We start from the raw sequence: 15527 nt of genomic DNA on the forward strand, positions 1-15527 counted from the left end.
GGTTAGAAAAAAAGGTCCTGACAGCATCCCTCTGTCCTAACTACACCCTGGAGGGCTAAGAGAGCCCCCCTCCCTTGGCCAAATCCCATAGGAAATGTCAAAATGTACTGGAAAATCTGTAGTGTTACAGCTGGATCAATATGTGGGGTAAAAACGTCCCTGAATGTAATGAATATGGTTTGGTCTTCTAAATGGCTTAAGGCCATTTAATTAAGTATATTGTCAAGGAAGGTTTGGAAAGTCATTCCTTTTGCAGATTAAGCCTATCAATATGCTTCTTTATGTCCTAGGACTAGCTTGTGATTACCCCTGAACAAACATCTCCCTATGCCCAGCATTCTGGGATCCCCAACTTTGTTCTGCCCTCTGCTTCCTTCTTTCTTTCATGCTTATCTTTGGCAAACAAGAAATGAAAGGGCACATCAGCTGTCCCTGGGTCTGTCATTGAGTGCACAGAGGCATTGTCCACACCCTGAGTGCCTGCCCAAGCTTACTCATCTCCCTTAAGGGAAGCTCTGGGGCCTCTGACTTCTCCCTCCTGAAGCTTTTTGCTCCTACTACCCCTACCCTGCCATTCAGGGCACGGAAACTGGAGCCATAAATCCATTAGGAGCTCTGCTGAGAGCAACTCGCAAGCAGACTCCCAGCACCACATCCTTTAACTCCACTCTTAGTGTTTCATTGTTCAGGCTGGCCCTGGAGATGGCCTCAAGTCAGCCAGTCTCTAGGAAGAAGGGAGGGAAAGAGACAAAACAGGAAAGGAGTCACTTACGCAAGAGCAAAGGCCACCAATGCACCAACCACCACCACAAAGTCCAGGATGTTCCAGAGGTCTCGGAAGTAGGACCCATCCTGCAGGATCAAGCCCTGGTCTATCATCTGCAGAACAAAGGTGTGAACAACCACTGATGATTCCAGGGTGGTACAGGTGACACCTGCTCTGAGCTCTGGTTATGAGCAAAGCCCATACTACTACTATCTCTACAACCAACAGCACCCTGGGTCTGAGGAGCAAAGGGACATGTAGCTGACTTTCTTCAGGTAAGGATGAGGCCTTTCTCACAGCTGCCCAGGGTTGGACTAGACGCCTCTGCTCTCAAGAAACCCTGCATGTTCTTCCTTTCCTTTGTGGCCCAGCGTTCCATACACTGCCATACATTCACAGATGGCTGGAGGGAAAAGAACACAGTTGGCACTAGATGGAGTCTGGGAAGACTCACCTCTACCTAACCTTGTGCCTTGGCATGCACCCTGGGTAAATCAAGGAAGTGCAATGTACAGGAGAGTACAGTCCTCAAGCTGTTTGCCCACCCATTGCCTGTCTCCTGTTCCAGCCGTGGGCACAAGGTCTACACCATCCAAATACATCCATGCAGTCACATCTCACCAAGACACATGTTCTTAGGACTCTGTGACCAAAGGAGAGCTCAGTAGAGGCCCACCTGAGGCTCTGTCAGGGGCTTTTAGAAGGCAGCTTTGGGGGAAAGGCTCTAAACTAAAGAAGCAGACAGGTGACATGCCCAAACCCTGGAACCCAGGTGTTTTCTGGAGGTTTTTACCTTTATAACCATCTCAAAGGTGAACACACCCGTGAAAACATAGTCAAAATACCTCAGGACCTGTAAGACACAAGGTGGAGAGGAAGAGGACCAGGTGAGGCCACCAAGCTACGTACCCATCTGTCAGGCCCGCTTACTGACAGACGCAGTCCTGCATGGTCACCCTGGCTCTCACCATCTAAGAAAACAGACGTGGAATTACAACTATGAGCAAGACTGAGAGGTAGATGCAGGGAGAAGAGGGCTGTGGAACTTGCTGGAGTCATATGGCTCAGGAGCGAGTCCTTGGCCAGAATTTAACTTCTTGGGTCTGAATTTCTCCATAAAACTCTCACTTCAGTTTTGGCTCAGGACCTGAATCCTTGTCAGTTCCTGTCTTCCTCACTCCCTTCATATCTCCTGACATGCATTTGTGGGGTACCTAGGAGATGGCTCTGCTCCCCAGCTTCACACACATCACCCATGAACCCCACATCCAAGCCTCAGGCAGCAGACCCCCTTCAAATCCCTGGCTGGCTCTCGGCGCCTGCTGTGCTGCCACAGCACAAAGCCAACAGTATACTCGGGAGGTCTAGGGACCTCTCCAGGAACGGTTCATACTTCTTCCTGAGGAACAGGAATTCAATTTCTCCATCCTTTCTCATTCCCCAGCAGCCTTCCCACAATCTTGGTTCACCTCTAATGCAGGAAGGGAGGGGCTGGCATGGAGTGGGCTACAGGGCACCGTGAAGGTTGACAAATGGCCCCTGTGCACCCACTTTGTTGCGCTCTGAGTTAGTCAGGACAGGGTCCTCAGCTGCCAGGGCGATGCTGCTGGCTGCGATCACCAGGAGGATGCACATCTCAAAGTAGCGCAGGTTCACGATGTAGTGGCAGGCTCTGCGGATCCTGTGGAGTGAGTGAGCCTTGCTGAGCGGGGCTCATTGAACTGGCCCTGTATCCTTCCCATGCTTGTTCTTATTTCCCACGCCCCACACATCAGCCTCTTGCAGGCAGCCAGGCCCTCGCCAAAGGAAGCAGACGGGAGAGCAATTTAATTTCTCAGGCATCACCCTTTATTTGAAGCCCCAGTGGGAAAAGATAATCAGATTGGATTGTGGCACGCAAGCCAAGATACATTATCTGTAAGCACGCCATGGGGAGAAGCCAGTGTTAGACTACACAAGCTGGCAGGGGGGTTAGGTAGTAACTGGTGCCCTCCACTGCATCTTGGTATGTTCTCCTCTACTGTTAGGAAACTTGGACCTTCCCAAGAAATCATAAAGGACCAAGAAACATAAAATAGCCTTTGATTCTAAGATTACTGGAGAAACCAGCAACAGATTCTCACCACCCCCCAGGCTACTGTGATGAAAGTAGTGATCTTCTATGTTCTACGTTCCTGTCTCAGGTGACCTGACAACCTTCACCCAGGTTCCTCCTGTCCCTGAGCTCTGTCTGAACCCTATCCACCCTAAGGCCTCCCTGTCCTCCCAGGGCAGAAGGGCGGCTATTCTTTCATAATCCCATCCTCCTTGAATCAAACCTTCTAGACTCTTCTCTTTTACCCCCATCTCATGCCCCTACCTCTACCCTGAGAATTATTCCCTTTTCAAAAATCCGTATGTAAGACAGTGAGACCCAAACCCCAATCCAGTGGATGATCCAGTCACCCTAGGGTCCACAGTCTCAGTTCTGTCCTCTTTAGGAATGTCTGGCGACACATCCTTGAGGCGATTTCCTTCCTCCTGTCATGCCACCTACTGACCAAGGAATGGGTGAAGAGTTCCTTTCTCATATTTCTCCTGTTCCCCATCTTCAGTTGCCCTGGGCACTACAGACACACAGTTCAGAGGCTGTTTAACTTAACAACCCTCCTCCTCACCTATAATTCATCAGGAAGATGACTGGGCTCCCTTCTTTTCCCCATTATCCACCCTGGCTCAAACCCTGGTTGTCTGGCCTCCCACCAAAGGGAGAGCAGCTTGAGGGTATCTTACGGATTGGTGGTGCTGAAGATGAACATGGAGCTATGGGGCACCATGGCTTTGCCACTCTCACGCTTCTCCTTCTTCTTCTTTTTCTCCACTTCCTCCTCCTCTTCTTTGATCTCTGCCTCCTTCAAGGGACTGGCTTCTCCATCAGTCTTGTTACTAACTGCAAGAGGGACGTGTTGAAATCCTCAGAAACCTGGTTACATGCATGGTGCCCTTTATTTTCAGTTGGGTTTGGCATGGAGAGGCTAGGAAAGCACCTGAGGGATGCCCCTAGAAAACCACTCTGTGAGCACTGGGGGTTTTCTTTCTTTTTTCTTTTTTTAATATTACATTGAGTTAAGCCCTTCTCCTCATCCTGTCCTCACTCTCACCCAAATTTTGTGTGGCATATAAATGATAACAATCATGTCCCCTTTTATGGTTGAACTCTTCCTGTTTGGCAAATGGTACGATTGTTTCTGTTACAAAGCTTATAAAGATTAGATATTTTTTTCTAGACTCTGAATTCTTACTGAATTCACTCATTAAACTTTCACATCAATACATCCTGAGTGGCACATAATATTATTCCCATTACACAGCTGGGAAAACTGAAGTTCACGAAATATAAACTCTTTTCCTAAGCTCCTGTAGCTAGTATGAGCTTCCAATTTGAAATCCTATGTACTTCACATTGCAGTGGAAGATTTCAAGAAGCCATTAGTCTGTTGGAGGTTTTCCGGCTATGCCTTTTCTAGCCGTGATGGATGTAGAAAAAAATGCAATATTTATGTGAGTATGGGCCCATGACTGCATTCCAGGACTTGGAGGAAAAGGAGCAAAGGGTCCTTGCTAGTGGAGCTAGCTCTTAGGCTGCTACTCCCTGTTTCCATACTCAAGTCACAATGTGGGTTGGGTGGCAGGAGGATGAGGCTACTGAAATGAAGAAAGGGACCTAATCCACCCCTCCTACTGCTCTCTGTTTGGTGAGCGACTCTACCCTGGAATGTTGTGTAGCAGCAAAGCTCTGTGGTCCTGGCCTGTGCTGAGGCCTTCTGAAGGTAAGTCATAGACTATATCTAAAAGTCTTCCTATCACACACTGAAATAGGAACAGAGGAACGGTCACTCTGTCTTATGTTGCTTCTCATAAAACAGGATTCAGAACACTTTTTTTTTTTTCCAGAACTGGGGGCCTCACACTTGCTAGGTAGGTGCTCTAGCTCCTAGCCATGTCACCTGCCCTTTTTGCTTTGGTTATTTTTGAGATAGGTGCTCACTTTATGTCCAGGCCAGCCTGGATTGTGATCCTTCTATTTATGCTTCCCCACATAGCTGGATGACAGGCATGTACCACCATACCCAGCCATTTGTTGAGAGTGGGTCTTTTGAACTTTTTTTGCCTGGGTTGACCTCAAACTGCAATCCTCCTAATGTCCACTTTGTGAGTACTCAAATTACAGACTTGAGCCACTGTGCCCAGTTAAAACACTTACTTCATTAAAGTATAAAATTCAACAGGAGGCTATAAGTCTAGGATCTTGAGACATGACCAACTCAACCCCAGCAAGTACTGGACAATGGAAGATTTAGTCTTAAAGCAGCTAGCTTTTGAGTGTGGAAAATGTGAAGGAAGAGAGAGCACTGAAGAAAGGCAAAAGCAGAGAAAGAGATTGTCACGTGAAAGCAAAATATGGAAGAAGTGGAAGGAAAACAAGCAAGGTAGAACCCTTTGGTCATAATTTAGTGATCGTGGGGAAGCTGTGGGAATAATGCAGGGATGGGGTTTGGGAACAGGGGTAAAACATGGGATTAATGTGGGGAAGAAGTATAGGGTCAGGGTAGGGATGGAGAGTGAGATTAATACAGGGATGGGGATGGGGACTGGGATTAGTGCAGGGATGGGGTGTGAGGCTAGTGCAGAAAAGGGGCATGAAATTGACATAGATATGGAGTGTGGGATCAGGTCCAAGACAGGACATTAATGCAGGGATGAGGCACAGATCAGGGCAAGGATGGGGTATAGGATTAATGCAACGATGGGGTATGTAGCAGGGAGGAGTAGTAGGTTAAATGCTCATTTTTTGCTCAGTTTCCCTTTAAAGTTTCACAGATTAACCTCTGCTGCCTGAGGGAATTTTGACGGAGATAAAGTGTGACTAAAAGCTCCTAGGAGAAAAAGAGTTGATAAGAGTAATAGAATCATAAAATGTTAGTACAGGGAAAGGCCTCAGAGATCATCTAGTTCAACACTCTCACTTTACAGATGATAAACTGAGGCCTCAAGAGATGCAGAGGCTTTCCAAGGCCACTGACAAAGAAGAACCAGGCCAGAAAGAGTCTTCCTGCCATGGTCTACCCAGGTAGGGGTCCCTGCACTTGCCAGGGTGGCAGAGCACCTTTGGAGTTCTCATAAGACGCAATTGGATTTTCATAATTTCAATCAAATAGCTAAAAGTATAGCTGAGAACAAAGTCACATATGAATCCTCTGAAGACTCTAGGGTGGTAACAAGACCAGAGCTTAAGGAAATGCTATAGGCAGAATTTAATATTGAGAAAACCCTAACTAACTTCTGCAGAAGAAAACTGCCACTATGTTTTATTATTGAATGCTTTAGTCCTACTGATGTGACTTTCCATGAGTTTATCAGAAGGACCCCAGAGCCAATTTTCCCCAGTCCCAGGTGGGGTGGGGGTTAAGGACAGAGAAGGAGAGAGGGACTATGCTCACTGTGCACCACCGTTGAATCCACCAAGGGCCCCACATCAGGGATAGCAACAGTGACACTGGTGCTCTCAGTGGTGGCCTTGTCAGTGTTGGCTGTGATACAGGAGAGGTCAGGCTCGCTCTGGCTGATGCCCCGGCCCACATCCAGCTGCACGTCCCCCAGCAGGGCTTGCTCACTGCTGCCTTCTGGCTCCTGCTCTGTCAGTGCTGCATCCTTTCCCACTTCCACCTCAGGATGGGGCAGGACAAGGGGTGTGTCAGCCTCATCCAGGGCTCCTGCCAGCCCAGAGCCTCTGGGCACCATCAGACTGTTAGTCCTAAGGAGACAGAGGAGGAGACGGCCAAGGTTCAGAAGCTGCTCTAGAGTGCCTGACACACCTGGCCAGAGAGAAAGGGTAGGGGAGTCAAGCAGGCCTGCTGGAGAGCACACATTATCTGCTGCCTTCCAGCCCACGCAGGCAGAGAGCCATGCCCACTGTCTCATTCACATCCATCCATCTGTGCCCCAGCAGAGATGCTCTAGAACAGATGCTTGTTTTCAGGGTGATAGATCTCATTGCTTTTGTACTATCATCTCCATCATATGAAAGAGGAAACTGAGGCCCCAAAACCCCTCTCTTGGAAAATTCCTAACATGGGTCTGTGCTATGTGCCTCCAAGGCACTCCCAGAACTCACCTCCTTAAGTCTTGCACTCTCTCCTCTTCATGGATGGTTGGTTCCTTGCCCCCATGACTGCTTCGGGGCTCATGTTCCTCCTCCCCCTCAGTGGCTACCACTTCATCCAGACTCCGCTCCTGGCTGACAGACCTGCTCCGAGAGGCTGAGGAGGACTCCTTGCCTTCAGTCCTGACTCGGCGGTGCCGGCTTCGCCGCTGGCTCTGCCTGTGCCTGGCCCGGTCCTCAAAGGTCACCACAGTCTCTCCTCCCCCAGCCTCCTGCTGGGTTGTGTCACAGTTTCCATGACAAGGCCTAGTCAGCCATGGTGGCTCCCGTTTGCCCAGGGACATGGGGCTCCTCTGGTCGTCCAGGGCACTGGTCAAGTCACCTCCATCTCCCTTGAGGGATCCCCCACGGCTGATACGCTCTTCCTCGCACTTCTCCAGGCCCAGGCCCAGGGCCAGGCCCTCAATGGGTCTGGCCCTCCGATAGAGGCTGGGGTGAGCATTGAGTGGGTTGAGGGGGCTCAGTGGGTTGAGGGGGTTGAGGGGGTTCATTGGTGGGACCTCCTCTTTGTTAAGGGCCTCCTGGCTGGACATCTGCATGTGCCTTCTCAGCTGGCTGGTGCGCTGTTCCCACACGGACATGTGGTGTCGGCGTCTCCTCTCTCTCCTGGTAAAGGGTAAAGGGCGAGGGCCACGGTCAGAACCCAAGTCACAGGTCAGGGAGGGCAGCCACAAGGGCTATGAGCAAAGATGGGGCACATGGTGAGGGAACAAATGGGAGAACCCAGGACCAGAGACAGGAAGCACAAAAAGATGTAAGGAGTGGAGTGGCGCCACACGAGTAGGTCGAGGGACCAGTGCCTCCCTGTCCAGGGTACTTTTCTTCCAATCCCTGCTCTACAGTAGCCAATTGTCGAGGCAAGGATCAGCCCCAGGACTGAGTTTCACAACCCCTGAGCCAGTCAAGGCAATTGTACAAAGGCTTGTCTGCCTTCCCTCCCCTGTGCTCCTTTAATTCAGGGCATCATCTGAGTCCCGCTTTGTGTCTACAGATGGCCCTTGACTCAAGGTCAGAGAATTTCCTCCTTTTCCCCTCTCTCTCAGGTTGCAGCCTGGAATAACAAGGATTGAGACATGGTCAGATACCAACAAAGGGTGAGGTCAGTGGCAAGCAGACCTATGCACTATAAATCTTGACATAATCCCCCAAAAGTAAGAGGGCTGTGGGTCTCTTCCATAATTAATAAAACCTACAGAAGGCTGTATGCAGAGAGACCACCAGCAGCTCAGACACAAACCACTGTTGAGTTTTGCAACTCAGGGGCCTAATGAGCACTCAAGAGGCAGCAAGAACACACAAACATGACATACACAAGAGCACAGAGGCATGGGCTCACTGGGTTGGAAGGGCAGGCACCTGTTCCTTCCCTCACTTGCCTGTGGGCACACATCTACCAACTATTAAGGGAACACTCACATTTACCCACACACACCTTCACTGAGGCCCACACAGAGCTGTACACAACTGCCTAAGGGAAAGGAACACTCACCAAGACTAATCACTAATGCCAACATGTGCCCACTCACAGGCCAAACTGAAGAGCAAACAGTGCACAGGGTCACGTACTTTAGACACACACTAATATAAGCACATATTGAAAGGTGCAGAGGGGCATGTCCACAGACTTAAGTGCATGGAACACACATGCGCACACACATACACACACACACACACACACATCTCAAGGCACACGCTGACATGCATACTCAGTGCCACTTTGTCCGTGGCAAAGACAAACACACAGTGTCCCCACACCCACACAGAGCCACTCACAAACACGCAAACCGGTACACACATACAGGTGGCTGCTGCGTGGCTCCCACATCGACATGTGGTGTCTTCTCCTTCTGTCTCTTCTGGGAAAGAAAAATGAACAGGTTCAGTTCATCCCGACCTCTAGGAATCTCAAGCCCCACAGTCACCAGCAGATTTCCAGAGGGAGGCCAGAATCCTGTACGTGTCCACAGGCTCTCCATGTGGCTGTTAAGATTTCTGGGGACTCCCAACCTTCACATCTCCAATGACTGACTTCTGAGTCCTTGCTATGTGCAAATACATGGATCTCATTTTTGAAGCACACATGCAGAAACACAAAAGACACACTATTCTGTATAGGATACAGCTTCAGATGTTCAAACAGCATGCTCACTGATACACACACACTGCCATCTAAACACTTTTCAGAGGTCCATTGTAATGAGCAGTTGTCCCCTGCCTCCCAAAGGTAAATAGCACATTCATACAGTTGTGACTCCCTAACTCAACACTGTTACAGCTGACGCTGACCTAGTCTTATGAAACATGCGAGAAACAAATGGTCTGCCATACATACCACTGAGGCTACAAAGCAGCCCGTGGCTGAAGGCGGGGCAAGGCCACCACTCCACAAGCTACCATCCACATTGTCCAGGTTGTGAGTGGTGCCCCCACATTTATGCCACACAGTTGCCCTGGCCAGAGACTTTAAAATTTTGGTCTATTCAGCTGTGTAGCACAGTATTGACTTTTTTAGACTTGCACAAAGAAATTGCTCTTCTGCATGTACCCTGTGTCCTTTCAAATACAAGGTTAATGGAAAGTCAGCGTGATGGGGAGTGGGGGGTGGACAGCACTTGAGAAAGTAGAGAGAATGTGTAATGAAGTGAGCATATCTATCAGCACAGGGCCAATGCTTGGGTGGAGAACAACTCATCTGGATACCCTCAGAGTGAGCCTGATCCAGTCTCTGAGCTGGTGGACCCAGTCCAGCTCATTGGGCCCTGCTGGACCTGGGCGGTTGGTAAATGCCAACACCCACCAAGGCAGAGTATGCTAGGCAGACTAACTGTCCAACTGCCACATCTTATTTCTAGGGAGGAGCCTGAGGGAACAGAGGCAGCTGGTCTGAGCTTCCATCCTGGGTGTCTAGAAGAGGCACAAATACACACTTGCGCACATAAACACCTACTGATGCAGGCATCATTGTGGAAATGACTGTGGGCTCTTCAATTGAATATATCCCCAGTCATCAGAAGCCTGCACTGTAAGGAGGCCAGGTGGGGGCTGGGGTACTGAGAAGCATGGGTAGCACATAGACATAAAAGCATACACCCTAGATAAGCTGCATACACACCCACCAGGAAAAGCACATTATACCATCTATTTGCAAATTCTCAAATACCAGTCTTTCAGAAGCATGTGTGTAAATGTAAGTACATGAAAGGATTCACACAAACACACACACACACATTCCAGGCAAAAGAGAGAATAAACTAATTCTCACTTGGATTAGGCACACACTTTATGCTCCCCTATATGTCTCTAGTTTTGTATGCAAAGATCCAAATTTACATTCATACGCCAAAACACGCAGAGAAGTATCCACATATCTCCCAACTCATACATGCATGACTTCATGTATACCCCACAACAAGCTCGAGAAACAGGAAGGGCAGGTAACATTCTTCCCCTTCCTAAGATGGGAAAACAGAAGTCCTGAGATCCTGAGTGGCTCTTCTCAAGGTCACAGAGCATGTTAGTGACAGAACTAGGACAAGCACTCAGTCACTTTGGTTTGTTACAATGCTCTTCCTGAGTTTCTCCACGGCAGCCACATTTGCACTTAGTTACACTACAGTTCAGGAATCACGGGTTTGACCTGCATACCTGAACAGGGCATATATACTTTAAGGCCACTCCTGCCAGCAGTGCATAACTTGTGGCATGTGCATGGCAACCAGAGGCCAGGTCTTGGCTCATCTTGAATGTTTGCAGTACCTTCTTCCACTCACTGCGCCCTGATGCATAATGCTTGATTCCCACAGCCCTGTGTCTACCCACATTTCATTCATTCTTCCATTCCATAAATAGTAAGGTATCTACTCTGGGCCAAGCATCGTCCCAATCACATCTCTTCAAACCCTCTTCTCCCCCAGGCTTCCTCATCTCAGTAAATAGAACCACCCACTCTTAGGCAGCAGCCAGTCCTAGCCATCTGCATTTTTGGATACCTGTGTGTATGTTTTTAGCCCAAATTCACGGGTTCAGGGAAGGTAGGGTAGAAATTACTCAAGACCCAGAGAATTTTCAGAAGGGTAGGAGTTGTTTGGCACTTCCCCACCAACCTTTAATGAATTTTTTTTTCTCTCACTCACAGAAGAGGGGCCAGAGGTCAGGCTTCACAGTTTTGAAAGGTGAAAAAATTAATAATCATGCAGAGAAGGGAGGCCCCAACAAGGTGAAGAAGAGGCCATGAAGGAGCTCCTCACTTGAGGAGGACTCTTCACACTAGCTTCAAGTAATGGGAGACAGGGTCTGGTGTCAAGATAGAGTTCTAATTCCAGCAGGTTCAAACCCTCCCCACGGATACCGAGGGCCACTCACACAGGCCTCGTGCAGGCCTAGAGCAACAGGAATTCTGTGGTTCTTGACCATTTCTCCAACACCTGCCCCTCTCACCATACAGATACCAGGCCAATGCAGGCCCCAAGCTGACTCGCCTAGTTCTACCATCAACCACAGGTTTGAGCTGGATCCTGGAAGAGTGTGTAATTGCCACTGTACTTATCGCCTCCCATTCTCTCCCTAATCCACTCCACCTGGATTCTGCTCCCACCTGGCTATTTATAAGGTCACTAGCTGCTTTTGTTTTGTCAAATCCAATGGTCCTTTCTCTGTCCCCATTGGAGGTTGTCCTTCATCAGCATGTAGCTCCACTGCCCACTCCTCTGTACTACAGGGTTTCATTCTATACATTTCCAGGACACCATGCTTCCTTGTTCTTCTGTGCCCTGGTTCTTCCCCCTTGGTCTCCTCTGCTGGCTTATCCCCTGCCAGACCTTAAAAGCACAGATACATGCTCAGCCTCTGTCCTCAGCTCCTCTCTTTCCTGTCCCCATTCTCCCTGGGTCATCTCACCCACATTGATGGCTTAAATACCATCTAAATGCAAATGACTTCCTCCAAATCTTTATTTTAATCCTGACTTCTCTTCTAAGCTCCAGACTCATGTAACTAATAGCCTATTCAAACACTTGGATGCCTTAGAAGTATCTCAAATTTAATATGGCCAAATTGAACTTTGGATTTCCACCATCTCTAGGGTATCAGTAAATACCACCACCCTCTACTCAGCTGTTCAGACCTCAAAACCTGAAAACCTAGGAGCAATTTTTTGTTTCTTTTGTCCATTTTCACCCTCCTTTATTTAATCCATGTGTTCATCCAATTGGTTCTTACTCCAAAATATAGACTCTATGGGACTGTTATCTCCTCCCTTGCAACCACCCCACTCCTAATCATCACCACCTCCTTTAAGAACTAACTCTGTTTCCCTGCCTCGACTCCTGGCTCCCACAACCCATTCTCCACAGAGCACAGTGACCTTTCAGAATGGAAATCATCTTCATCTTTCACCTTAAGTCCTCCCATGGTTGCAATTAAAATAAAAGCTAAAACCCTTCCCATGGCCTTAGGACTTCTGCATTGCTTCCTTCCCACCACCCTGGCCTTGCTGTCTTCTAACCCCACTCACTCACTACACTGGAACTTGGCTGGGGACACTTACTTCACAACATCACACAACTGCCTTCTACATGTTTACGTCTCTGCTTACACACTGCCTCTTCAGAGAACCCCTTCTAGATTTTTCTGAAGTATTCCTCCCCTCAACTCTTGTCTTTCTCTGCTACATGATTCTAATCTGTTTACCATTCGGCATGTATCATTATCTGCAATTACTTGCATGCTTGTCATCCATATTCCTCACTGAAATAAAAGCTCCATGAGAACAGAGACTCTGTGTTGCTCACTGCTAGACAGGGTGTACTCCTACAATCACTTTTTGAGCTGATGAATTGGCTTTAGCACAGGTGCCCAGGAGTCAGTGGAGGGGGCAACCAACTCACTCGATAGAAGGCATGTTGGGTGCAGACATCGGGCTGACCTCCTTGGCCTTCTGCAGTGCATGCTTCTGGTTGAAGGCCTCCTCTTCCTCCTGTTCATCCTAGACACAAAGCAGAGATGGCCTTGCCTGGGATCTCCATGAAGGAGAACAGCCTCCTTTGGCTTTCCCCAGGAAGAGTTCTAAAGACCAGGTGAAGTGAGGCAAGCAGAAAAAGAGGTTAAACAGGCAACATGGGTTAGGTTAGCTTACAGACCTCTAATGGCTAGAGGACAGTCCCTTGGGAGACAGTAGTCTCACAGCTCCCACACGGTCAGCAATTCTTGACTCTACTCTAATTCTCCAGCTCTCGGTGGAGATGGGCATTGCTATGAAGGTCAGCAGGAGGAGCCACACTCATCAGTTGTTTTACAGTGTCTAGAATCGATGGAGCAGGGTTCTTTCAGGCACAGCCTCCTAAAGTCAGCACTGAGGCTGAGCACCCACCCTATCATGGAGTCTCCCCTGTATAGCTAACTAGCCCCATCTGGGTTTCTCAGGCAGAGCTCTCATTTCTTCACTCATATTCCTGCCTGAAAGGAGAATCAGTTCAGGTAAAGTGATTAGAAATATTAAGAGTAAATACATCTTTCTAGCGTGCTATGGCTTTCACACACATTATTTTACTTGATCCTTATGGTAATCTCATGAGGTAGACAGGCAGACGTATCACTCCCATTTCACATGTGAGGAAACTGATGCTAATAGAAATCAGGAGTCTACCCAAATCTAAAGTAATCAATACATGGCACATGTGGGATCAAACCCCAAGTTTTCAGCTGGTATTTTCCCTACCATACCATGTAGATGGGAAGACTCCTGGGGATGTAGGGAGGATAGGCAACACATCATAATACATGTAGGAAAAACTCAGAAACATTACCAAGATGCTATGTGCCTCTGCCCCAAACCAAATTTGCATTGTGTGGGGAGAAGAGCTTTTACTTTGTTCTGTAAACCATCCCACTGCAATTAGTATTGCCTCCTCCCCTGGAGAAGAGATCAGCAGAAAGAAAGGAGTGTTTCTCTGAGATATGTGCCTGGCTTCATTGAAACTTACCCAGAATGACCATGGACATTACCACAACAGCTACAGTCTGGAAACTTCCCAGCCCCTTTCACACCCAAACCTTTAAGAGGTAGGTCACATAACTGAGGTCACACTGCCACAGTTCATAGTAGCAGAGGTGGAGCGTAATATCCAGGGCTCTGTGTTTTCCTTTATTCTACATGTCATAATCCTGGAAGGACTCTTTTGAGGGCTCATAGAAATGAACTGTTATTTTCCATATTCTATGAGAGACCCAGGCTGGTCTGGGGCTCAGCAAAATCAATGAAAGTGAACTAGGCTTCCAGAATGGGTGTGTAGCTTTCTAATTGCCCATAATCTTCCAGAAGAGACAACCATGGCAACCCTGAGTCAGACACTAAAGACTTCCAGTCTTGGCCAATCCCAAGGCCAGAGATCACCCAATAGTGCTGGAGAACCACTGGATCCCCAGAGGGCAATGCTTACCTTGGTTAGTTCCTGGGCATTGGCCAGATTGTCCACAGCAATGGCCAAGAATACATTCAGTAGCGTGTCTGGGGGTTGTGGGTTAAGGATAGGCAAGCAAGAAAAGCCAGAGGCTTCAGCAAGTCAGAAAGGGCACCTCCAAGTCTTTCCTGGCAGGGCAATGGCAGCACAAGAAGCCAGGAACTGCAGCAGGAGAGAGGGGGATGCTGTTCCACCCTGCTGGAAGGAGAAAGAAGGTAAGTCTTCCCTCCTCCCATATAATGCCTCTTCACGTAGGCAAAGAAATGAATTAAACCACCTTGGAGACCAGCTGGGGAGAGGCAGCCTTCAGACAGCGATGGCCTCTACCCACAGTAATAGGAGAATCATAGACCAATAAGATGTACAGGGAGCTCAGTGTAGATGCTCATCTGCTCTTCCTGGGAGGCTGGCATTGAATTCCACCTAGACCAATAGGTACTGTGCTACTCTGCCCTCTAAAACATAAAGAAATAAGATCCCACCACCCCTGCCACTGAGGTTTCCATAATGGCTAATAACTTACTTCTTCATTCTTGTTAGGGTCCTGGAAGGCTTCCAAGATTCATTTAACAAAATATCACAGTGAAGACATGATTAAGAAATCCACTTCTCCTCTATACCATGCTCTAACCCTTGAAGCCCAAATTTTCTGTCTTTTAGGCCCATGTGTTATGGTACATGAAATTGAGTCTAGCATAAAATGCCAGTTCTGGTTATCCTTACAGTAACAGGAAGCAAGGTGCTACTGTGACAAACTGATCTTCAATTTACACAACACATTGTATAGCTTTCTTTTTATGAGTGTCTCATATTTGGTTTATTCTCTGCTCTGACCTCTAGGAGTTTCCGGGAAAGAAAACAAAAGAGCATCTCTTCTCTGTGAGATTACTGAAAATACAAAAATACAGGTGCACTATGGCTCTCCCTTTTTGCTCTACTAATACCAACTCAAGGCAAGTCTCACTTCCCCAAACATCTGACAATTGTATAGAATTTTCAGTTTAAGAGGTGCAATCAAATAATTGCCTCATTTAAGATTTACAATTAACAAGGGAGATATTATCGTCCTCCTTTGAGATGTGAAAAACAATAACTCGGAGAG

The 15527-nt window shown here is 48.0% G+C and overlaps 1 protein-coding gene across 11 annotated transcripts in view; it reads right to left on the minus strand.

Moving 5' to 3' along the window:
- Positions 1-15527, minus strand: part of Cacna1e (calcium voltage-gated channel subunit alpha1 E) — a 477885-nt gene that overhangs the window by 67200 nt on the left and 395158 nt on the right. For 8 of the 11 annotated variants that reach the window (XM_074047299.1, XM_074047301.1, XM_074047296.1 and 5 more), the window contains 9 exons: positions 14405-14472; positions 12854-12951; positions 8768-8824; positions 6921-7574; positions 6247-6560; positions 3539-3695; positions 2318-2447; positions 1560-1619; positions 773-879 (listed from right to left, as the gene is read on the minus strand). In XM_074047299.1, the coding sequence (XP_073903400.1) occupies positions 773-879; positions 1560-1619; positions 2318-2447; positions 3539-3695; positions 6247-6560; positions 6921-7574; positions 8768-8824; positions 12854-12951; positions 14405-14472 (1645 nt within the window). The remainder of the gene's footprint in view (positions 1-772; positions 880-1559; positions 1620-2317; positions 2448-3538; positions 3696-6246; positions 6561-6920; positions 7575-8767; positions 8825-12853; positions 12952-14404; positions 14473-15527) is intronic. The other 3 variants (XM_074047300.1, XM_074047306.1, XM_074047305.1) reach the window with 1 other exon arrangement.

The sequence above is a fragment of the Castor canadensis genome, chromosome 11 (genome assembly GCF_047511655.1).
Source record: "Castor canadensis chromosome 11, mCasCan1.hap1v2, whole genome shotgun sequence".
NCBI classification, from domain to species: Eukaryota; Metazoa; Chordata; class Mammalia; order Rodentia; family Castoridae; genus Castor; species Castor canadensis.